Source organism: Chiloscyllium plagiosum, unplaced genomic scaffold (genome assembly GCF_037043375.1).
Source record: "Chiloscyllium plagiosum isolate Xiang-an unplaced genomic scaffold, Cpla_swu_hap1 HiC_scaffold_14, whole genome shotgun sequence".
Taxonomy (NCBI): Eukaryota; Metazoa; Chordata; class Chondrichthyes; order Orectolobiformes; family Hemiscylliidae; genus Chiloscyllium; species Chiloscyllium plagiosum.
The window spans coordinates 72,452,553-72,478,474 of NW_028270152.1; the positions used below are offsets into that span (position 1 = coordinate 72,452,553).

A 25,922-nucleotide genomic window follows, 5' to 3' on the forward strand; every position below is an offset into this window, starting at 1 on the left:
ACAAGCTGATGTCAGGGAATGGGCACACGAGCTGGTAAAGTCCATTTACTACCTGCTTGACTTTGTGCTTGCCCTGTCATCCAAACTTAAACTTTCAGCCTCTGAAGTTTTGTCAGTATTTAAAGGGATTCATTGGAAGTTTGCAGGAGATTCCCAACCCAGAAAGAGATAAACATCTCTGCCCTGCAATTCTCTTCAGATTAACTCAGAACTATTATATCAGTATGTTGCCAACTTCAGTCTGAAATGACTTTCGGGGAACGAGAGAAAAGTTTGAAGATAATTATGGTAATTTTGCATTTACATTAATTGTTTACAAAGTGAAAAATGGAAATTTTCAGAACAAAAAAAGTGCTAAGATTTAAACATATAGAGCTGTCTGGAGCTTTGTTCCATCTTGGAACAGCTGTGTTTCAGTATCAGCGATACAGTCAGGTAATTTACGGAAGTCAGAAAATCGGTATGGCTGTGAGCTACTAGTCAGTCGTATACTGAGAAATGGAGGGTCTTTGTCAGACAAAAAGACTGCTGATATCAGTCATTACCAGCTGTGGACTGATTGTTCACACAGTCCTCACTATCAGGCAGGCAGGAAACTGTCGATTACAGTCAAACACGCGCATGCATGCAGCAACAGTTATAACCTGTTGGTTAGTTAGAATCTAATGACTTGTGAACTACCTGGCAGGAAAAGCTGCAAACCGTCAAACAACAGGAAGGTAATCAGCTGTCAGTTACGCAGACAGCAAATGCTATAAGTTGTCACTCCGACAGGGTCATGTGACTCAGCAAGAGTAATGAGCTGGCAGTTGAACAGGAAAGGCTATGAGGTCATTTAGTGTAAGGATTCTGAACTGTCAAAGTGATAGGCAGTGAGAAAGGCTAAGATAAGCCAGCAGTCCGTATTACACTAATGTATACAGTGTTAATAAAGAGATGGAACTAAGTTATTACGATCACATCCAGATTTATTTAAAAAAAGGAAGGAGACAAAATGGTAATTTTAAGCTAGTTAACAACATCTGTCATTGGAACTATTATAAAATTATAATAGCAGAGCATTTAGAAATGCATATTATCACCAAAGTTTCATGAAGGGGAAATCATGCCTGAAAAATGTATTAGAATTATTTAAGGAAGTAATAAGCAGCATAAATAAAGGGGAAACAGTGGATGTACTATATTGGATTTCTAAAGTGCTTAATAAGAGTCCATGGTGCTGGACGGATGCATGGCAGATGCAGTTTAATGTGGATAAATGTGTGGTTATCCACTTTGGTGGCAAGAACAGGAAGGCAGATTGCTATCTAAATGGAGTCTAGTTAGTTAAAGAAGAAGTACAGCGATATCTAGGTATTCTTGTACATCAGTCAATGAAAGCAAGCTTGCAGGTACAGCAGGCAGTGAAGAAAGCTAATGGCATGCTGGCCTTCATAATGAGAGGAAATGAGTAAAGGAGCAAAGAGGTCCTTCTGCAGCTGTACCGGGCCCTAGTGAGACCGCACCTGGAGTATAGTGTGCAGTTTGGGTCTCCAAATTTGAGGAAGGACATTCTGGCTATTGAGGAAGTGCAGCATATGTTCACAAGTTGTCATATGTTGAAAGATTGGAGTGACTGGGCTTGTATACACTTGAATTTAGAAGGATGATTAGATTAGATTAGATTAGATTAGATTACTTACAATGTGGAAACAGGCCCTTCGGCCCAACAGGTCCACACCGACCCGGCGAAGCGCAACCCACCCAGACCCATTCCCCTACATTTACCCCTTCACTTAACACTACGGGCAATTTAACTTGGCCAGTTCACCTAACCTGCACATTTTTGGATTGTGGGAGGAAACCGGAGCACCCGGAGGAAACCCACGCAGACACGGGGAGAACGTGCAAACTCCACACAGAGAGTCGCCTAAGGCGGGAATTGAACCCGGGTCTCTGGTGCTGTGAGGCAGCAGTGCTAACCACTGTGCCACCGTGCCAATGAGAGGGGATCTGTTTGAGACGTATAAGATTAGTAAAGCATTGGACACTCTGGAGGCAGAAAGCTTGTTTCCGCTGATGGGTGAGTCCAGGACCAGAGGACACAGTTTAAAAATAAGAGGTCTAGGCCATTTAGAACAGAGTTGAGAAACTTCTTCACCCAGAGAGTGGTGGATATATGGAATGCTCTGCCGGAGGCCTAGTCTCGGGATACTTTCAAGAAAGAGATGGTTAGAGCTCTTAAAGATAGTGGAATCAAGGGTTATGGGGATAAGGCAGGGACAGGATACTGATTCATTATGATCATGGCTGATCATCCACAATGGTATCAGTCAGTACCAGCTGTGGACTGACAGTAAGGACTGTGTGAACAATCAGGCAGGCAGGAAACTGTCGATTACAGTCAAACACGCGCATGCATGCAGCAACAGTTATAACCTGTTGGTTAGTTAGAATCTAAATACTTGTGAACTACCTGGCTGGAAGGACCAAATGGCCTATTTCTGCACCTATTGTCTATTCTCTAAAAGGGGCAAAGGCTTCTGAGAGAACAGGACATGAATGTATTTCAAAGTCAATTCAACATAAATAGTCTTTTTTGCCTCTTAGAACAGTGGCTTATGTGAAATTAACATAGTCACTTTGCTTTGGTTATGAAACACAGTTTGTGAAAGTCACCCACAAAAAACAGTTATCATCAGAGAGGGTTCTTTGCTTAGTGAGCACAAAGAGGAAGGAACTCCGAAATTAGTTATAGTTGCACTGAAAGAGTCCAGCCTACCTGCGGGTTTTGCAAAACTAATGAAGAACAAGAATCCTTTCTCTCCTAACACCTTCCAAGTCAATATTTGCCTGTACAAGTGGACTATTTTGACTACAGAAGCCATTGTGGTTGCTGTGGAAAGAGAAACTTCAAGAAGCAATAATGATCTTAGAGACTGATCTTACATTCACCTTTAAGGTATCTTTCATTCTAGTGACTTTTTTTCTATGTATCATTAGGTAGCACATGTTATCTGACCTACTGAGTATAGATAGAAGAAGCTCGTGAGCTGACAGTTAGACAGCAAAACTTGTCAAAATAATTGACTCAAAGGATATAGTCACATATTCTTCCCAAAGAAACATCAGTAAAGTTCTGGAATGTGTTTATCTGTTGTGGTTCTGTTCGCCGAGCTGGAACTTTTTGTTGCAAACGTTTCGTCCCCTGTCTAGGTGACATCCTCAGTGCTTGCGAGCCTCCTGTGAAGCGCTTCTGTGGTGTTTCCTCCAGCATTTATAGTGGCCTGTCCCTGCCGCTTCCGGTTGTCAGTTTCAGCTGCCCGCTGTAGTGGCCGGTATATTGGGTGCAGGTCGATGTTTTTGTTGATGGAGTTTGTGGATGAGTGCCATGCTTCTAGGAATTCTCTGGCTGTTCTTTGTTTGGCTTGCCCTATAATGGTAGTGTTGTCCCAGTCGAATTCATGTTGCTTGTCGTCTGCGTGTGTGGCTACTAAGGATAGCTGGTCGTGGCGTTTCGTGGCTAGTTGATGTTCATGGATGCGGATCGTTAGCTGTCTTCCTGTTTGTCCTATATAGTGTTTTGTGCAGTCCTTGCATGGGATTTTGTACACTACATTAGTTTTGCTCATGCTGGGTATCAGGTCCTTCGTTCTGGTGCGTTGTTGTCTGAGGGTGGCTGTTGGTTTGTGTGCTGTTATAAGTCCTAGTGGTCGCAGTAGTCTGGCTGTCAGTTCTGAAATGCTCCTGATGTATGGTAGTGTGGCTAGTCCTTTGGGTTGCGGCATGTCCTCGTTCCGTTGTCTTTCTCTTAGGCATCTGTTGATGAAATTGCGCGGGTATCCGTTTTTGGCGAAAATATCTTGTACAGGTGTTCCTCTTCCTCTTTTTGCAGTTCTGGTGTGCTGCAGTGTGTTGTGGCCCTTTTGAATAGTGTCTTGATGCAACTTCGTTTGTGTGTGTTGGGGTGGTTGCTTTCATAGTTCAGGACTTGGTCTGTGTGTGTGGCTTTCCTGTATACCTTTGTGGTGAATTCTCCGTTCGGTGTTCTCTGTACCATCACGTCTAGGAATGGGAGTTGGTTATCCTTTTCTTCTTCTCTCGTGAATCGGATTCCTGTGAGTGTGGCATTGATGATCCCGTGTGTTTTCTCTATTTCTGTGTTTTTAATGATTACAAAGGTGTCATCAACATATCCGACCCAGAGTTTGGGTTGAATTTGTGGTAAGACTGTTTGTTCTAACCTTTGCATTATTGCTTCTGCTATGAGTCCAGAGATCGGTGAGCCCATGGGTGTTCCGTTGATTTGTTCGTATATCTGGTTGTTGAATGTGAAGTGTGTTGTGAGGCACAAGTCCAGTAGTTTAAGTATGCCGTCTTTGTTGATATGTTCAACGTCCTGTTGTCTGTTCTGTATGTCCAGCAGGTTGGCTATTGTTTCTCTGGCTAGGGTTTTGTCAATAGAGGTGAACAGTGCCGTTACGTCGAATGAGACCATAGTTTCTTCCTTGTCTATGTATATATTTCTGATGATGTCCAAGAATTCCTGTGTTGATTGTATAGATTGTCTGGATCCGCTGATCAGGTGTTTCAGTTTCTGCTGTAGTTCTTTGGCCAGTTTGTGTGATGGTGTCCCTGGTAGTGATACTATGGGTCTGAGTGGGATGTCTGGTTTGTGCACTTTAGGTAGTCCATAGAATCTGCGGGTGTTGTTGCTTTCAGGTTTCATTCTTTGTAGGTCTGACCTGGTTATCTGTCCGTTTTTTTGTAGATTCCTCAGTGTGTTATTTATCCTATTGGTGAGCTGTGGGGTGGGGTCAAACTCCCTCTTTTGGTAGGTGTTGGTATCTACAAGTAGTTGTTGTGCTTTTTGGGTGTATTCTGCTTTGTCCAGGATGACCGTCATTCTGCCTTTGTCTGCTGGTAGTATGATTATGTTCTTTTCGTTTCTTAGTGATTTTAGTGCTTCCCTCTCCTTGGTGTTGAGGTTATGTGTTTGTCTTTTCCTTGTTATCAGAGGTACGATACTTTGTCTCACTGTTTGTTGTGTCTCTTCTGTCAGTCCATTGTTCCTGAGTGTGCATTCTAGTGCTGCTAGGAAGTCTGCTGTCTTGGCGTCCCTGTGGTTGTAGTTGAGTCCCTTGGCCAGTATTGTTCTTTCCGTGTCTCTGAGCTGTCTGTGGGAGAGGTTTTTAACCCAAGTCCTGAACTATGAAAGCAACCACCCCAACACACACAAACGAAGTTGCATCAAGACACTATTCAAAAGGGCCACAACACACTGCAGCACACCAGAACTGCAAAAAGAGGAAGAGGAACACCTGTACAAGATATTTTCGCCAAAAACGGATACCCGCGCAATTTCATCAACAGATGCCTAAGAGAAAGACAACGGAACGAGGACATGCCGCAACCCAAAGGACTAGCCACACTACCATACATCAGGAGCATTTCAGAACTGACGGCCAGACTACTGCGACCACTAGGACTTATAACAGCACACAAACCAACAGCCACCCTCAGACAACAACGCACCAGAACGAAGGACCCGATACCCAGCATGAGCAAAACTAATGTAGTGTACAAAATCCCATGCAAGGACTGCACAAAACACTATATAGGACAAACAGGAAGACAGCTAACGATCCGCATCCATGAACATCAACTAGCCACGAAACGCCACGACCAGCTATCCTTAGTAGCCACACACGCAGACGACAAGCAACATGAATTCGACTGGGACAACACTACCATTATAGGGCAAGCCAAACAAAGAACAGCCAGGGAATTCCTAGAAGCATGGCACTCATCCACAAACTCCATCAACAAAAACATCGACCTGGACCCAATATACCGGCCACTACAGCGGACAGCTGAAACTGACAACCGGAAGCGGCAGGGACAGGCCATTATAAATGCCGGAGGAAACACCACAGATGCGCTTCACAGGAGGCTCGCAAGCACTGAGGTTTGCAACAAAAAGTTCCAGCTCGGCGAACAGAACCACAACAACGAGCACCCAAGCTACTAATCTTCACCCAAACTTTGAATGTGTTTATCTTTTTGTTCAGTGGTCTTGCTCAGTGTATATACGCTACATAATAAAAATAGGTTTGAGTGTGGGATATTGCCTTTGCTTGTTATTTCATGTATTTTTGCTTGCAATACAAAGACAGTTAAGGAATTACTTGTTAAATCAAGACTTTAATTTTAGGCATTAAGGAATTACACATCACAGTAATTTTGGTGAATAGGAAAACGAATAGCAGTATTTACATCTAAAATTCACGTCACATATTCTGACATGCTAACACGATATATACAGTAAAACCCCACTATATATTTTTTACCAATGTGCCCTTACTGGTCCCCTTATAATATCAATAAGGGGCAGTTCTGTAATAAAAGAATGGAGTTGAGTTCATCACTTAAGAGTACAATTGAACATAACCATGGGTCTGGCAAAAGGTTATTTACCATTATAATCAAGTGCTTTTTGTTTAAAACTCTACCGTTCCCTACCCCAGCCTATAAAACCAATTTACCTTTAAGAATTTTCCCTTGGAACTCAGGAGAATTGGTTGAAAATCAATCTGCCATGCTGGCCAGCTATCTTTTGCCAAAGCAACAAGCTAGGCAGAGGCTAGCTCTGAATACAGCTCGCTTGTTTCTACCATGTTTCCCAAGTCGGGTTCATGTGGTAAAGTTTTGCAGTTAGAAACTAACTTTCTGGCCTGAGCCAATCACAGCCCTAGGTGTGCAGTAAGGGCCATTAAAACTTAGTGCTACAGAAAAACTTTTTACACAACATTTCAATTTCTCAGTCCCTCTCCTTCTGCTCTTTCTACAAAATTCATAAATACTGAGCATTCAAAATGGAAGATCTATACAAGGAGCAAGATTATTTGGGCATTTACATGGTCCAATAGAGACAGACACAATTTGGAAAGGGGAGAAACAGCTTCACATCACTGTGCGATAATGCTGACAAGTCTTAAATCAGAGCAACCCATGGTTACAACAGGCAGTTTAAACTCCATCATTTCAAACATTGCTGCTGTACAGAAAAACAGGACTTTAAATTACAAGGCTCACAAAAATACATCTGGCATGCTTTAGTTACAGAACACACTTGTGTACTGCGAAGAAAGCACTGCAAAAGCTTGGTAAATATTAACTAAGAACAATGCCTTTTCAAAGACATGTTACTGTTATACATCAAAATGTAATTTTTATCTTACAATCCTTTTCACACTTCATTTTGTTTTCACACGATCCCCAGTGGAACTCTTGACTTATGAAGGGAAAGTAAGGTTGAAAAAAAAATTAATTTTGTACTTTTCTGAGATTAGATTACCCATCTTGCAAAGCATCCCAAATGAAAACATTGAGTAAAAATTTGAAGCTGCTGACCACAGAGTATATAAACACTGGCAAATGGGTCCATATTGCCTGCAGTATTGAAGACTGAGATGAAATGATGCTGACATATCACTACTTCAGTAGCCCTTTCAAATTTTCCCTGACCATTACATCTCCAGTTGAAATCCTTATATTGGATAGTGGCTGGGATATGTTTGAAAATTTCACTGGCCTCCCCTCTTTTCTTCCTGCCTCCTCCTAGGAGGGGGAAATAGCATCATATCAGGTTGACCGCCCTATCTGTGGAATCGTTTTCCACAGTTTCATTTACCCGTGGTTTACTGCTGTCTGAACATATTACAGGGAACATTCTGGAACCAGGGACTAGATCCTGCCAGGAAGGTAGATTTCCCATTTAAATGATTGGGTTCGCACCTATCTGCAGTTTTGGGCTTCGGTGGTAGGTCTTGGAACATATGTCCCGTGGGTACGGAGGGACTACTGTAGAGTTTTTGAACAAGAGGGATTTATTAGAACTATATGCTTTGGGGGCCATTCAGGAGTCAGTGTTCATCAAAGTCTCTTCCCCATCCCTAACAACTATTACCAGTCGAGAGTAAGTTGGATGTGAGAGAATACTCAATGATGTACGTAGAGTTACAATCACTTTTCAATTCTTTTCAACTTTTGTACCAATTTTTACCTTTTTTAACAATACCTATGTTGCCACTTTCTGAACAAATGTTTAACATGTCTCTTTATTTATAGTTTTCTCTCAATAGCACATCTTGCTCTATGTTATCCTACACCTCTGCTTTAACATTAAACCATCAACTCAATTGTTAATAAAGAAACAATGTAAGACACCTTCAGAACCTAGCTCTAATTTTTTTACTCAGATAAACTGTCAAAAACTTGCTTTAGCACAGTGGTCATTTAAAATACAAACTACGTATAGCTCCCTAACTGTTATAGAGGATTTTTGTTTTTTTATACTTGCTGTACTGTTGCTTGTAAGGGTAGGGGTTCTTCGACATTGCAATGCATCTTCAGATGTATGAAATCAGTGAGGTCCAAATACACCTGAGCTCCTACATAAGCCAGATGGTATAAGATCATGTTACCTGATTGAAACGAAAAGTATCTTTCACGTGTTTAAATGGTGGTATCCACATATTACCCCAGTGAAAAGTACACAAGTTTCTTTGCAGGTAAATATTGAGCTAGTGGAAACTGGAATGATTAGCAGTGGAGTTTTTACATTTTACTCCTGAAGCTGTACCAACTGCATAATGTTTAAATAATTCTTTCATAGGGTGTGGGTGGAGCTGGCCATTGCCATTGAGAAAGTGGTAGTGAACTGTGTTCTGGAACTGTAACAACCCTTGTGATTTAGGTCAGATTGCTGTTGACAAGGGAGTTCAAGGTTGTTAATTCTGAGAGGTACTCCCGTGCATCTACAGCCCTTGTCCCTCTAGGTTTGGGAAGGTGCTGTCAAAATAGCCTTGATGAATTGCTTCAGTGCATCTTGTAGGTGCTGGCACTGTTTTGGTAGTTGGAAGGGATGGAAATTGAGTGATGGTTAGATTTTCTCTTGTTGGAGATGGCATTACCTGGCACTTGTCTGATGCAAATGTTAATTGTTACTTATTGGCCCAAGTGTTCTGCACATCAATGCACAGTGTTTTGGTTTCTATGGAATTGCAAACATTCCCAATTCTGACATTGGTCATTGATAAAGCAGCTGTATATATTGATGGATGGGCTGAGAACTGTACTGAGGAACTCCTGCAGTTATGTCTTAAGATTGAGAGGGTTGGTCCATAATAACCACAATCATTTCCTTTGTGTTAGGTATGATTCCAACCAATTCCCTTGACTCCCATTGACTCCAGTTTAGCTAGGGCCCGTTAATACATATTTCAGTGCTGTCTTTATGTTAAGGGCAGTCTCTTTCAGCTTACCTCTTTAGTTCACCTGTTTTGTCTATTATTGGACCATGGCTATAATGAGTTCAGGAGTTGAGTCGACTTGGCAAAATCCAATCTGAGTTTCAGTGAGCAGGTCATTTGTCTACATATGTCGCTTCAAAAAAGAACTCCGGGTTGGTAAGTTAAATGCTGCAGTTGACATTTAAAATCGGACAAATCCATTCCAACGGAATTTAGCTGAAGCCAGTCCAAAGAAAAAGCCCAAAATTTAAACGATGATCAACTTTTTCATTTTGTGAATTAACTGGACTCTCACTATTAATGAAGATTTAACCTGAAGTTCTTCAGCACTAAATTCTATGCTGATTTTAGACATATTCTGCCTTAACAGAGGAGGGGCAATTGTATGCTACTTCAATATTGGACTGTACATTCCTGATATTAGTTTGGTACACTTCTGTCTGACATTACCTTCATGCTTTTCATACACAGAATGCATGATATCTCAATGACAATTTTACTCACAACTTTAGTAAAGATGAAAGTCAGTGGAAGACCTGGTAAGGAGGTATATCAAATACTTTGACCAAAGATAGAAAGGGCAAATAGAGAGAGACATGAATTTATGAAATGACTAATATCCTTAAGTGTTCATAATGATCTCAATCATCAAATGCCTCATTCATTCTATGCTTTCTGAATAATCAAAGTGAAGTGTGTGATGCAACAGGAAATTTTGGACCTGAAGGGTTGAGGCCTTTTCAGAACACTCCCGTACTCCACACAGGGACCTCCAACTGCAAATACAATCAGAGAGCAGCCAGGCTGTAAATAAACAGGCCTTCCTTTTCACTGAAACAAAGTATTAGTCAAAAGTAAACAGTTTCTCAAAGAAATATAATCCGTTTACAATAAACAGAGGTGGCTGACACCCGTAGGATGAACCAGTGAACACCTTAATTTTGAGTCCTTTTTTGTGGCCTAGTCTTGATTGATGCCATGTTGCCACGGTACCTTGGCCTGCTCCTCTTTGCCACTGTGACCAGACTGAGAGAGTTTGCGTGTGAAAGCCTTTGGCCTGCTCTCTTCTTCAAGTGTTTCTTCATTGCCTATGTATGTAGGTCTGGGATAATATGGTTTGGGCGGCAAAGCTGGTATCTCTGTGGATTCCTTAGGAATGACTCCAGTGGGCGCAGAGTGGCTACGGCATGGGTGAGCTTTCACCGATTCAATGACATCTGGTTCAGATAGGCTGTACCTTACTGGTATATAAGGGGCTTCCCCATCCTCCTCTGGGTTCCAGGTCTGACTGGAATCTGTTGTGTCTGTACGTGGTGGCTCCATTGATTGGCCAAAGTTGCTTTCACTCAAAGAGGACACCCCGCTGCTTGCGCTGCCAGACAGAGTGGAGTTACTGCCATCAAGACCCGAGTGGGGGCTTGTAGGTGATGCAGGAATTGGGTGTAGCGAAGACTGTGGGGGAGAAAGGAGAAAAAAAGTTAGTATTCACAGTTCTTTCTGTGTACAGAAAACATTCTTTCAACTCATTCTTCAGGTAGAACATTCTAGCCAGGTGATTATCCCATGCCAATTGTCAGTGACAAAGTGAATTTAGAACAATGACATTGAAAGTCAGCACTGTTAAACTGTCCAGAATATATATATAGTTAAATCTGATTTCTATGCCTCATGGCACGGAGATGAACAATTTGCTGTGGGTCACTGGATAGCAATCAGGAAGACCATATTTAGGCTGATTTTCATTTTCCTTCATTTTATATGTTAAGGGTAATTGCGTTGGTGCTATCATTCCTGTAACTGAGACCAGCTACCTTAACACCATTGAAAATGAAACCATCTTGTCTAGATGACTAAAAGACACAAAGGATCATACATTTACCACTGGCTAGTCAAATCCCATCACATATCTGCAAGATAAGCAAGGCGTTATCTTGATGCCCTGGCCACTTCTTATTCCTCAACCAGTATGATTAAAGAGATTATGAAATTGTTATTTGTGAAGTTGCTATGGCTGTGCAATGTTTACCCACATTATGATAGTGATCACATTTCAAAATACTTTGGGATGTCTTGGTTTTACAAAAACCACAATATAAGTACAAGACTGAATCCAGGAACTAAAATTCTATCTTGTCTGTTAATTCTTTTTAGTTTAATTTTTTTTTGTTTCTTTTTATAGGAATGCTGTAACTCAAGTAACATAACCTGCAGGCAGTGTAAAGAGAATGCAGTCTCAAGATGGCACTCCAGGGAAAGAGGTTCTTCAGATTTTTAAGGAACTCTTAAAAATAAAAACTGAAGCACAAGATTGAGAAATGGAGACTGGCAGTTGGAAGTTAGGCAGGTGAATGCAATGTTAGCATTCATTTTAAATGGGTTAGAGTACAAGAATAGAAATGTATGGCTGAGGTTGCTTAAGATTCTGGTCAGATTGAATTTGGAATATTGCGAACAATATTCAATATTTGGGACCCATATCTAAGGAAGGATGTGGAGGCATTAGAGAGGTGATGGAGGAGATTTACAAGAATGATCCCAAGGATAAAGGACTTATCATATGAGTAGTTGAAGATTCTGGGTCTGTATTGAAAGAATTTAGAAGGATAATGGGGAATCCGATTGAAACTTACAGAATAATTAGAGGCCTGGATGTGGTGGACATGGGGAAGATGTTTCCGAGGAGAGACTGGGACATGAAGGCATAGCTTCAGGAATGACCTTTAGAACTAAGAAAGTAGGATGGTCCCTGGTGAATCTGTGGAACTCATTGCCACAGAGGGCTGTGGAGGCCAAATTATTGAGTGCATTTAAGACCGATAAATAGGTTTTTAATTGGTAAATGGATCATGGATTACGGAGATGAGAGGAGAATGGTGTTGAGAAACATATTAGCCATGATTGAAAGGTGGAGCAAACTCGATGGGTTGAATTGCCTAATTTTGCATCTATATCTTATGGTCTAATGCTGCAGCCGGCCTCTGTTGCCCCAGCCCCCTCCTCAGTGGCACCTGTTCTCATAATGGCCTCTCACACTCTGAATGTGATTAAGTCATCAGTGCATGTGCAGATGCTTCCTATGGTCTGTCCTGTTGCAGCCACGGGATAAACCATAAGAAATAGGACAGGCGGAGGTCGTTCAGCCCATAAGCCTGTTCCACCATTCAGTAGCATCATGGCTGATTCGATATTCCTCACAACCATATTCCTACACTTTCCCTGTAACCTTTGATTCCACCTACTGATCAACAATATATCTATCTCAGCCTTAAATATATGTACTCTGTTCTTAGAGCTCTCTGACAAGGAGTTCCAAAGGCACTCAACCCTCTAAAGAGATGAAATTTCTCCTTATCTCAATCTTTAATTGGTGCCCCTTTATTCTGAACTTTGTCCTCTGGTCCTTGATTCTCTATGAGGGGAAATATCCTCTCAGCATTTATTCTGCTAAGCCCCTTAAGAATCATGTATGAATCAATGTGATCCTCTCTCACTTTTCTAAACTCCAGCGAGTAGAGTCCTAACCTGTTTAGTGTTTCCTCGGAAGACAATTCTTCCATACCAGGGACCATCCTACTGAACAACCTTCAATTATGGTTTCCCATAAGTAAGGGGAGCAAAACTGTTCACTTATATTTCCAGATGTGGTCTCACTGGCAGCAGCTTTCAGTAAGGCTTCACTACTCATATACTCCAACCATCTTGAAATAAGGGCCAACATTCCATTAGCCTTTCTGATCACCTGCTGTATTCTAGCTTTCTGTTTCGTGTACACTTATCTCAAAATCCCTTTGTGTTGCAGCTTTCTGCAGTTTTTTCGCCATTTAAATAATAATCTGTTCTTTTGTTCTCCTTTCCAAAATGAAAAACTTTGCATTTTCCCACAATATACTCCATTTGCCAACTTTGTGCCCACTTACTTAACCTACCAATATCTCTCTGTAGCTGTTTGAATCCTTCTCACAACCTAGCAAAGGCCTTACCTTCATTCCCTTCCATCCATGCATCAATGAATTCAATACGTGAGATGACATCGAACACTTCCTCTGCCCCTCCCCCACTCTATTCTCTCACCCTCACAATGCGCAGCCCTCTGCTCCAACCCCAACCTCACCATCAAACCAGCAGACAGAGTGTGCAGTGGTAGTTTGGTGCACTGACCTCTACTGCTGAAGCCAGGTACCACCTCCTACCACCCCCTCGACCATGACCTCACCTCCCATCACCAAAGCATAGTCTCCCAAACCATACACAACCTCATCACCTCAGGGGAACTCCCATCTACAGCTTCCAACCTCATAGTTCGGGAACCCCACATCACCCGATTCTACCTCCTACCTAAGATCCACAAGCCTGACTACCCCGCCAACCCTTTCTTTCAGCCTGCTCTTGCCCCACCGAATTCATCTCCACTTGTCTCGATACTATCCTATTCTCCCAGTCCAGGAACTTTCCACGCCCTTCACCAGTTCAGCCAAACAAATGAGTGTCAATGGAAGGGCACTGGTGGGGAAATCGGGAGAAGAAGAAAGACTTCCGTTTCCCCGGCCCCCAAGACTTCATCTTCACCATGGACATCCAATCCCTATACACCTCCATCTGCCATGACCAGGGCCTTCAAGCCCTCTGTTTCTTCTTCTCCCGATTTCCCCACCAGTGCCCTTCCACTGACACTCATTTGTTTGGCTGAACTTGTCCTCACCCTTAACAATTTCTCCTTTGAATCCTCCTACTTCCTCCAGATGAAAGGGGTTGCCTGTGGGCACCCGCATAGGCTCCAGCTATGCCTGTCTCTGCTGGCTACGTAGAACGGTCCACCTTCTGGAGTTACAATGGCACCACTCCCCATCTTTTCCTCCACTACATTGATGACTGCATTGACGCCACCTCGTACTCCCACAAGGAGGTAGAATAGTTCATCAACTTCACCAACACATTCCACATCAACCTTAAATTCACCTGGACCATCTCTGACAACTCCCTCCCTTTCCTGGACCTCTCCATCTCCATCAATGATAACCGACTCAACACTGACATTTTTTACAAATCCACCAACTCCCACAGCTAGCTGGATTACACCTCCTCCCACCCTACCTCCTGCAAAAATGCTATCCCGTATTCCCAATTCCTCTGCCTCTGCTGCATCTGCTCCTTGGAGGACCAAATCCACCACAGAACACACCAGATGGCCTCCTTCTTTAAAGACCGCAATTTCCCTTCCCACGTAGTTGAAGATGTCTTCCAACGCATCTCATCCATGCCCTGCAGCTCTACTCTTGAACCCCACCCCTCCAACCGCAAAAAGGTCAGACCCCCCGGTATTCATTTTCCGCCCCACCAACCTCCGCAGAAATTGCATCATCCGCCATTTCCACCACCTTCAACTGGACCCCACCACCAGGGATATATTTCCTTCCCCACCTCTATTCGCTTTCTGCAAAGACCGTTCACTCTGCGACTACTTGGTCAGGTCCACGCCCACTAACCCACCCTCCCCTCCAGGCACCTTCCCATGCCACTGCAGTTATTGCAAAACCTGCGTCCGCACCCCTCACCTCTGTCCAAGGCTCCAAAGGAGCCTTCCAAATCCATCAAAGTTTCACCTGCACTTCCACACGTCATTTATTGTATCCATTGCTCCTGATGCAGTCTCCTCTACACTGGGGAGACCGGATGCCTTCTCGCAGAGCGCTTCAGAGAACATCTCTGGGACACTTGCACCAATCAACCCCACCTCCCCCTGGCTGAACATTTCAACTGCCCTCCCACTCTGCCAAGGACATGCAGGTCCTGGGTCTCCTCCATCGTCCCTCCCTCACCACCTGACACCTGGAGGAAGAACGCTTCATCTTCCGCCTCGGGACCCTCCAACCCACATTGGCATCAATGTGGACTTCACCCGATTCCTCATTTCCCCTCCCTCCACCTCATCCCAGTTCCAACCTTCCAGATCAGCACCGTCTTCACGACCTATCCCACCTGTCAATCTTGCTTCTCACCTATCTGCTCCACCCTCCTCTCTGACCTATCACATTTATCCCCACCTCCTTCCCCCTTCGTACTCTCAGCTACCTTCTGCCCAGCCCCGTCCCATTTATCTCTCCACTCCCGAGGCTCCCTGCTTCATTCCAACATCAATTTTTCTGCTCCTCGGATGCTGCCTGACCGGTTGTGCTTTGCCAGCACCACTCTAATCTTGACTCTAATCTCTAGCATCTGCATTACCCACCTCCTCCTCCTCACAACCTGCCTTGCTACCTATTTCTGTGTTGTCTGCAAATTTGGCTACAGCTCATTCATGTCCTTCCTCAGTCATTAATATATATTGTAAACAGTTGTGGTTTCAGCACTGATCCTAGTGGAGCCCCACTGGTAATGGATGCCAACTTGAAACAGAAACTTATCCCCACTTGCTGTTTCCTGCCGATAAGCCAATTCTCTTTCCATGCTAACATATTACCTCCAAGACCATGGGCTCTTGTAACTTAACTTTTTGTGATATGCCATCTCCTGGAAGTCCAAATACACACATCTATTTATTCTCCTTTATCCACTCTGGATGAGACTTACTCAAAAACTCTAATAAATTAGTCAGACATAATTTCCTTTTCATGAAGTCATGGTGACATTGCTTGATGAGATTCTGATTTTCCAAATAGTCTGCTATTACTTCCTTAATAATTGATTCTAATACTTTTCAAACAATAGATGTTAGGTGGATTTCAAGGGGTATGTGTACATGTACCATTTGGATAATCACTCATTACATTAAGTACACTTCAGCATCACAGCTAAAATTCACAAATACTTTTATGGAAAGATTAACTGATTGTTGAACAAATTTTTCTCTTTATTTGGAGGTTCCCAAGTTAACATTGACCTATTGTACAATACTTACTTTACGTAGGGTTCGTGCAGGCAAGGCAGGTGGTATATCACTGATCTGATGATGGAAGGGATCAAAATTCATAGTGAAATGACCTACGTAAACAAAAAGGAGATTTTGTGAATACTAAACCAGCCTCATCATGACCATTACCACTAACATGAAGTACTTCCATCATTACCATCACCACAAACAAATTACCATTATAACATGGAACTTTTACATTTTACAGCACAAGAGGAAATTCTGCCCATTGACTTGAAACTGACTCCCAAACATCTACCCTGTTAATCTATTCTGTTGTTTTCTTTTTCAAATATTTATTCATTTTCTCTCAAAAAGTAATAATAAGTCTCTCCTACTTCCCCAGCTCCACAGTTTCTGATTTGATGACCTACCAGTCCTATCCCTTAAAGGAATTTCTCCGAACTTCTCCCCTCCCTTGTCCCAGTCTCCCTTATAGTGAAAGCCTCACAGTCCTGGTGCTACCTTTAATAAATCTCTTTTGTATATTCCATGTTTTGACTCCCTTCCTATTTCAGAGTACTGGAAACACACCATTTTTGATTTCGTGGTACTTTTCTGTTTCTGTACCCTATTTTCAAAAAAAGTGTCAAGTTTTAAAATGAAATAATGAACTCCTCTTTCCTTTTTTAAAGATTTATCTGATTTTCTATGTTCTTAAAATTTTTTTCATTCAGTGTATTCCTTCCAAAATGGTTCCTTTAAGTGGTTTCTTATACCTGACATCTGTTTGCCCAATTTGACTGTTTTCAGAAGTTGTTTGTTGCTATGTTCAGAGTTAACCATAATTCCTACTTTTGTGTTGACTGAAAACATTCATCCTTCACCTCTCCTGCAAATGTAGGAAATCTGGAACACTAGTAGAAAATGGTAGAAATCAGCAGACCAGGGAGCGTTTATGGAGGGTTGAACATTTTAAGTTCTCTGATTTGTCAGTGTTTCTTCCATTTTCTGTTTCTGTTTATTTTAGAACACTTTTACATGTAGCAAAGTCAACTGACTCAAAAATCATTACCACCATTGGATCATCATCTTTTCATTGACAACATTACATAACAACTGTACAGGTGACGTTACAGCATCTCATGCACATGGATCCCAAACTATAAAACTTCATTGGACAACGGAGAATCCTCCTCTATTGTCACTGACCACAAATCATAATCCTAAATCACCTACGGATATATTGAACTTTAATTCTAACATGGTTTTTAAAATTGGACTGATACAGCCAACAGGACTGTAGATTTAAATTAAGCGGCTCTCTGGAGAGGAATTCTGGAATCTCACACCTGTACAGAGTTGGGGAAATTTTAAATGGAAAACTGAAAAGGTGACTACGAGGGTGGACCTGCATGAGAAGTGCAGCGATGGTGAAAGATAAAAATTGGCAACAGAGAGCCCTTTCATTTTGTTTCGTCTTGTAAAAGCTGAAGTGTGACACCACAGGTAAACTGTTAGGTGATTGGTGGGTATCTCTGCCACACCTTTCAATTGGTCATTTTGTTTAAGTAAGGAGATGTTATTAAAGCTGAAGAGTACTGACGAAACGTAAAATATTTAACAATGAAATTAATTAATTGGATTGAATAGAGATAACTGAACAGGAAATGTATTGCAGCTGTAGTATCTGGAGCTGGTGAATGCCAGCGGACTTCACAGTAACCGCAACTGTAGCAGCTGCTGAAACAAACAAATTGCTGGAAAAACTCAACAGGTCTGGCAGCATCTGTGAAGAGAAATCAGTGTTAATGTTTTGGCTCGGGTGATATTTCCTCAGAAGGATTGCTTGAGGAATTTCAGTTCAGAGTTGATGAGCTGGAATCTGCATTGTGACATCAGGAGAGTTCCCTGAATGTTGTTCCAGGAGGCAGTCATGCCCTTTAGATTAATTGTGTAAAATTTGGTCTGTGGTCAAGGATATAAGGATGTGACTGTGGTGAGGCAGGCTTTAGGATTCAAACTTTAGCTATGGAGAAGTCTCAGCCAACCCCTTGCCTTATAGGTACAAGGACCAAAGTTCTTGCTACCAATGTGGACAAGGGCACAAAAAAAAACAGGGAAGATGAGCGAACTGACCGTAGTGGCATGATCCACAGCACTATTCAAGTGGGTGGGGTGAGGAAAGAAAAAGTGAGGAGTTACAGGAAATGGCATAGTTAGGGGAATAGATGCTGTTGTCTGCAACAAAGACAGAGAGTCCTGAAGACTTTGATGCTAACTGGTGCCAAGGTTCAGGACATCTGTTCTGGGCTGAAAAGGAACATGAGTGGCAGGGGAAGGATCCTGATATCACGGTCCACGTAAGTACCAATGACCTAGGCAGGACTAGGAAAGAGATTCTGCTGAGGGATTACAAGCTGTTTGGAACTAAATTAAAATATAAAACACATGGTAGTAATCTCCAGATTAATACCCATATCACATGCAAATTGGCTTAGGATAGATAAAGATAGAGAAGTAAATATGTGGCTCAAAGATTGGTGTGGAAGAAATGGGTTCTGATTCATGGGACACTGACACCAATAAAGTGGAAAGGAAGAGCTGTTCCTTAGGCACAGGCTTTATTTGAACCATTCTTGACAGGTGTCCCGGTGAATTATATGATTTGTATTACAGATAAGGTTTCTTTTTAATACATCCATGGAATGTGTATCTCACTGATGAGGTCAGTATTTATTGCTCCTCCCTAATTATCCAGAGGGCAGTTAAGAGTCAACCATATTGCTCTGGGTCTGAAGTCACATATAAGTCAGACTAAGTAAGGATGGCAGTTATTTTCCCTAGAAAACATTAGTGAACAGATGGCTTTTCCCAACAATCAGCAATGGTTTCATTGTCATCATCAGACCTTAAATTAAGATTTTTATTGAATTCAGATTCTACCATCTGCAGTGCTGAGTTGGCTAGCAAATCAAATAGAAACAAGAAAACATAAGTGCACATTACTGAAAAGGCAAATGATAATCAAAATTTGAGAGTACAAAATATGTGCAGAGTGCAGCAGAAATAATAAAAAAGTCAAAGCTTAAGGCTCTTTAACTGAACATATATGGTATTTGTAACAATAAATGATCTGACAGCAGAAATATGGATATGATTTGATAGATATTACAAAGATGTCGTTATCTTGTGTAATAACCCTACAAGGCCAATGGGGAATCACTAATTAATATCTTTGTGGAGATTGAATACGAATTCCCTTGGCAACAGGCAATGGCCTACCCAGCTGGCACTCATCACCTGAGCTCTTTAGTGGTGCATTGATGAGGGGCCGTCTTGTGTATTTGTGGTGTCCTTGGCCTTGAACCAGGAGGTCCAGGTTCAAATCCCACCTGCTCCAGAGATGTATAATAACATCTCTGATCAGTTTGATTTAAAAAAAAGTGGTGAACTAGCAGTGTCCCTGCCCTGGAGCAGGGAGGCCTGGATAAAAGCCCTCCATGCTCCAGAGGTATGTATTAACATTCGTGAACAGGTTGATTAGAAACATGGGTTAATAAGTTTTAAAAAGTCGTGCAATGGTAGTATCCCTATGTCTGATTCAGGAAACCTGAGTTCAAGTCCCACCGATTCTAGAAGTGTATAATAACATCACTGAACAGGTTGATAAAAAAAATTAAGATGTTCAAAAAAAACAAAATCAGTGATTTTGGTGGCGGAAATGTTGCTTATTTGTATGTGAAAGCATTTGAGTATAAAAGAAACAAAGGGCTCTTCTATACAGTGCTTTATTTCCTTTCCAAATCCATTTTGATTTAGTCAGAAGGGAGGAAACAACAGACCAGTTTACCTAACAGTTGTTGTTGGGAAAATGCTAGAGAGTCCATATTAATGAAATTGATAGGAGATCATTTTAATGTCATTAATGAGATCTTGGTTTTGTTGAAGGGAATTCATGTTTGTCAAATTTGCTAGAGTTTTTTTTTCCTTCTTCCTGATGAAGGGTTTATCCCGAAATGTCGATTCTCCTGTTCCTCTGATGCTGCCTGACCTGCTGTGCTTTTCCAACAACACGCTCTCGACTCTAGTCTCCAGCATCTGCAGTCCCCGCTTTCTCTTAGCTCATGGTATTGGCATGAATTGAAGGTTGGTTAATTGACAAAGCAGAGAGTTTGGATTATTCAGGTTGGTAAGATAGGTGGAGTGCCAAGCGCTTCATTTATTTATTATCTACATTAAAGACTTGGAGGAGGGACCAGAATGTAATGTATCCAAATTTGAGATTAGAGAATACATCATGAAGATGTCAGGAATCTACAAGAGAAAATAGATAGGGTGAGTTAGTGGGCAAAAACTTAGCAGGTCGAGTTTAGTGTAGTCAAGTGTCAGGTCATGTGCTTTGATTGGAAGAATTAAAAGGCAGACAATTAGTTATATGGTGAAAGATTCCAAAAAAAAGTGTGCAGTGCACTGGGGGATCTATGTATTTTTCTGCATGAAACAAAAATTTGGCAAGTAGGTTCAGAATATAATTAGGAAGGCAAATGGAGTTTTGGCTTTTGTTGCTATGGAATTAAGTTTAAAAACAAGGGACTGTTGTTAAAACTGTACAAGTTATTGGTGACGTTGCACATAGAGTACTGTGTACAGTTTTGGTCCCTGTATTTGAAAACAGGAGGCTGTTCAAAAGAGATTCACCATGTTGATTCCTGGGATGAATGGACTGAATCGAATAGAATCCATACAGTGTAGAAACAGGCCATTTGGCCCAACGAGTCCATACCGACCCTCTGAAGAGTATCCCATCTATACCCATTCCCTTACCCTATTTACATTACCCCTGACTAACGCATCTAACCTACACATCCCTGAACACTATGGGCAATTTAGCACGGCCAATTCACCTAACCTACACATCTTTGGACTGTGGGAGGAAACCAGAGCACCCGGAGGACACTGGAGAATGTGCAAACTCCACACAGACAGTCACCTGAGTCTGGAACCTGAACCAGGGTCTCTGGCGCTGTGAGGCAACAGTGCTGACCACTGAGTCACCGTGCTGCCCCACTTGACTTGTCATAAATGGCTAAACGGGTTAGGCCTTTATTTGTTAAAGTTTACAAGAATGAGACATTCAAAATTCTGAGTGGGGTTGACAGGTAAGGCAAGGCATACTTGACTTGAATTTCCACTAGTGGGGACTGTTGAACTAGGGGACGTTGTTATAAAGTAAGGGGACACTTATTTAAAGCTGAGATGCAAAGGAATTTCTTCTCCCAGAGGGTAGTGAATGTCTTGAATTCTCTACCCCAGAGAATTGTTGGAGCCTATGCTGAGCTGGCACAAAAGGAGAGTTGAGCTGCACGGCAGATCAACCATGAACTTGTTGAAGGTTGGGGCAGGTTTTAAGATTCAAAGGTCTACTCTTGCTCCTTTTTCTTATGTTCCTACAGACATATTTGTGTTTTGCTGTTCTCAGGACATACAAAAAATGGAGTTATAAGTGAGCTTCCACTCTGGTCTGCGTATGTTAGTGGCCTGACATCCTAATATGTGGGTGATTGTGCTGTGAAGGCTGTAGGGTTGAGAACAGCCAATTAAACATCTTTGGACTGTAGGTAAAGAGAGAGAGAGAAAAAACAGCTCTCCCTCTGGGTGCGCTAGCCACGATTGAAAGGAAACAGGACAAAATCAATGTGCTCGGCCAAGAATCACAACATGCTATTACCTACTTTACACAAATGACGCAGAAATTGATCTGTACATCATTTTTTAAACTTTGGACTCAGTTCTTATTTGTAATGTGTGTCTATGTGTTTAACAACTAATAAACTGATTCTTTTGTTCAGTCAAGAAAGCCTGATTACATTGTCTCCTTTTAAACCATTAATCCATTGGTCTGAAAGAAGGGCATCCAGAAGGTGAAGGGATCCTTTTCAAATTAACCTTAGTGTAACCAGAAACTAATAATGGACTAGCCATATAAATACTGTGCCTACAAGAAAGGTCAGAAGCTAGGAAGTAATTCATCTCCTGCCTCCACAAACCATTTCCACCATTTAGAAGGCACAAGTCAGATGTGTGCTGGAATATGTTGGGAGGGTCTGTTTTTATGCTGTACAAGTCTATATCCCTGTGTCCACTTGCCTGGATGACCACAAGTCCAACAACACTCAAGAAGCTTGACAACGTCCAGGACAGAGTAGTATGCTTGGCACCAGATTCACAAGCATCCACTCCATCCACCATTGACACCCAGTAGCAGCAATGTATACCATTTAGAAGATGCACTACAGGAATTTGCCAAAGGTCCTTTGATGGTACTTCATAAAAAAGTGAACTTGTTATAAGACTGGTGACAGTTGTGATAGCCTAAGGTTACCATTGCCAAGGATAGATACTTTATTGGGGATTGATTTGGCTGATGGCACAATGTACATCTCAAACAGAAAAGGACAGCTCGGAGAAACTGAGAAGACTGGAGAAAGCCAGCAGCAACTGGCAGGAAAGATAGGAATCAAAACAGGTTCAGAAGCTATACCAGAGGCAGCAAAATCCATAATGGTTGGAGTGGTTAAAGAAGGGTTACTTGACTTAAACTTGCAATAAGTGACTAAGATGGTGGGAACTGAGAGGTTCAGAAACCCTACTTGCAAGTTTTAAGATAACCCAGGAATGGTCATTATATTTATTCAGATAAAGTCAAGCCACATGCTTTAGAAAGGAGTTAAAAGGGCAGAAGATAGAGTAATAGATATAAAACAACACCGGAATGGGCCAAGAAATTTCCTAAGGGCTTTTGCCCGAGACGACGATTTTCATGTTCCTCGGATGCTGCCTGGCCTGCTGTGCTTTTCCAGCACCACTCTGGTCTAAACCCAAGAAAGGTGACATCTGCAGCGGAACACCATCATCGTTAAAATTTTTTAAAGACCCATGGAGAAATTGCCAGATAGGGCCAGAAGGAAGTGGAGATAAAGTCTCCACTTTAGTGGAAGAGGTGCATTCCTTCTAACTTTCTTTCTAGCTGTGTGGGCCTCTAAGGTCCATGTGCAGCAGCAACATCTGGAACCTAAGAGCAGCTTGGAGGGAATGTTTTCACATAATCGACGAGGACAAACAAGGCTGCATGGTAGCCCTCATGTTACTCACTATAGAAATGGGGTTGACTCTTAACTACTGTCAGGGCAATTAGGAATGAGAAATAAATGTTGGCCATGCCAGCGACATCCACTTTCCACGGACAAAAAAACTTTACTTGACAGTGATTATTCACCTTATCTAAGAACAACTGTCCTCTGACGTCAACATTAAGTATCATGTAGATGGAAAACTATTTAACCTCAAACTCCTCTATGCCAAAACTGAACTGACCACCATAATTATACATGATCCACAGTTTGCAATTAACTACAATGCCATTGTCCACTCTGCACCAGATTTGTAATCTCTTCAATTCTGCACAGTAGAAACTCCAGTCTGTTCTTGAATATTGTTAAAACAAACTCGTATCAATCGAGAACAGATCAGCCAAATATGCCACTTCCCATATAGAAGGAGAAACTCTGGATTATTTCAGCACTTTATACATCTTGGCAAAAATCTCTCTCAAAAAGCCATCATTAATTAGGAGCACCAGCATCAGATTAGCTGCACGAGTTCAACCTTCTATACACCAAGTAGTCAGTGTTTCACAACAAAGAACTCTTGAGTCAATTCTAATGTGAAAAGTGGTTGTCATTACCCCACTCTTGTACTGCAGTGAGACCTGAACTGCTCAGGAATATGTTCAAGTGCTGAAGTGATTCCATCCAGCAGTGCTTCTGTTGCAATCTCTGGATTCAATAGGATGGTCATAATACAAACACTAGTGTTCTTCTGTGAAGCCAGCTTCACCAGCATTCAGGCAAAATTGCAAAATCAATTTTAATCAATTTGACATTGTGTCCAGACAGCTAAAAACCATCTCCCTCACAGGGCTCTGTTTTCTCCACTCTCAAATGGCTGATATTACAGGAGAGGGTTTAGAAAATGTTTCAAAGGTCCTCTGTAGCTCTTTGAAGTGTGATAGCATTGACATTCATGATTGGGAGGGGTATGCAATCATTCAAAATATAAATAGGCTCAGATTTAGCATATTTGGTAGAAAAATTAAAGGAAAGTTGAGGAGAATTTATTTCCCTCCATAATGGGTGTGGTAAAAGTCAGAAAAGAACTTGGATATGCATATTATCTACAGGACTATTGACCAAGAGCTGAAAAGTGAACTTAGGTTGGATCATCTGGCACAGGCATGATGGTTACTGGGCCTGAATTTTCTGTGTTTCTACATAAGTAACAAGAGCAATTTGTAGTAACATTATTTTCCTACCCATCACTTATAGCTAACATTGAGCTAACTTTCCTCTACCAGGCCAATCCAACAAAGGGGCTTGGATTTCTACTTACCAGGTGGCAATGATCGAGGTGGTACTGGGGGTGCCACTACTGTGCCCACATGTGCTGAGAGGAATGGTATTGTGTCCCTGGTTCCACTGTCTAAACTCCAGCTACTGGGAGCTGCTGGCACCGCTGAAACATAGTGAAACCAATGTCAGTCAACAAGTACCTGAACTGGTATGCAATAAAGTCTGGTGCAGGCAAATGAAAGGTAAATGCAGTGGAAATGAAAAAAAAACCTAGGAACCACGTATTCCTGATGGATGGGAAAGAACTTGCTGATATAGAACATAGAATCCCTACAAGGTTAGAACAGGCCCTTCGGCTCAACAAGTCCACACCAACCCTCCGAAGAGTAACCCACCCAGACCCATTCCCCTGCTCTACATTTATCCCAGATTAATACACTAACCTACACAGCCCTGAACACTAATGGGCAATTTAACATGGCCAATTTACCTGACCTGCACATCTTTGTGATTGTGGAAGGAAACCAGAGCACCCGGAGTGAACCCATGCAGACACTGGGAGAAGGTGCAAACTCCACAAAGACTGAGCCTGAGGCAGGAGTGAGGCAACAGTGCTAACCACAGAGCCACCGTGCTGCCCCTTTCATATAGACCATGAAAAGACCTGACACGTCCTTTAACTTTGTTTAACTGTGATGCACAACAAAGAAAGCTAACAGGACCCAGACGTACATGACTCAGTTCACTGCGCTCATGACCTTCCCAGTCTGTTGGAGCATCCTGGTTTGATCAAGTTAAACCTACTTGGTAAAACAAGCATCAATTCACTATTAGGAGGTGAAAGTGAGGACTGCAGATGCTGGAGATCAGAGCTGAAAATGTGTTGCTGGAAAAGTGCAGCAGGTCAGGCAGCCTCCAGCAACAGACCTCCCTCCGGATCCTCCGCTCCACGCTTGAACCATGCGCCACTACCTACATTCCCTGCAACTAGACCTATCCTAGCTCAGGACAACACTCTCATCACACTTTCCTCATTCCTGAAGAAGGGCTTATCCCCGAAACATCGATTCTCCTGTTCTTTGGATGCTGCCTGACCTGCTGCGCTTTTCCAGCAACACATTTTCAGATCAATTCACTATTAGCCATGATGAATAAGAGGCGAGAAGTAAACCTGAAACACTACTTTAAGTATGTTCTCCAGGGGAAAACTGGACATGTCCTTTCAGATACTTTCAGATGCACCAGATAAATTTACATAGGTTGATGAAAATTTATGATGAATGGCAAGAAGAATAATTAAGATCAAAACAATGAAGTGGCATCAGTGCAAAACAGTAACAACAACAGTATCTGTATTCACTGGAGTAAAAA

The 25,922-nt window shown here is 42.0% G+C and overlaps 2 protein-coding genes across 6 annotated transcripts in view; one reads left to right on the top strand and one right to left on the bottom strand.

The window, feature by feature from the left end:
* LOC148147991 (uncharacterized) overlaps nucleotides 1-25,922 on the top strand; it is a 96,329-nt gene that overhangs the window by 51,549 nt on the left and 18,858 nt on the right. Inside the window, exon 4 of one of the 2 annotated variants that reach the window (XM_087994526.1) lies at nucleotides 11,473-13,712. The exons of the other annotated variant lie outside the window; for it this stretch is intronic. Coding sequence (XP_087850652.1) covers nucleotides 11,473-11,568 — 96 coding nt within the window. The 3' untranslated portion in view covers nucleotides 11,569-13,712. Of the gene's footprint in view, nucleotides 1-11,472; nucleotides 13,713-25,922 lie in introns of those variants that run through there. 2 annotated transcript variants of the gene reach the window in all.
* dock3 (dedicator of cytokinesis 3) overlaps nucleotides 6,164-25,922 on the bottom strand; it is a 980,202-nt gene continuing 960,443 nt past the window's right edge. For 3 of the 4 annotated variants that reach the window (XM_043708482.2, XM_043708483.2, XM_043708481.2), the window contains 3 exons: nucleotides 24,592-24,714; nucleotides 16,189-16,271; nucleotides 6,164-10,745 (listed from right to left, as the gene is read on the bottom strand). In XM_043708482.2, the coding sequence (XP_043564417.1) occupies nucleotides 10,254-10,745; nucleotides 16,189-16,271; nucleotides 24,592-24,714 (698 nt within the window). In that variant the 3' untranslated portion in view covers nucleotides 6,164-10,253. The remainder of the gene's footprint in view (nucleotides 10,746-16,188; nucleotides 16,272-24,591; nucleotides 24,715-25,922) is intronic. The other variant, XM_043708484.2, reaches the window with a different exon arrangement.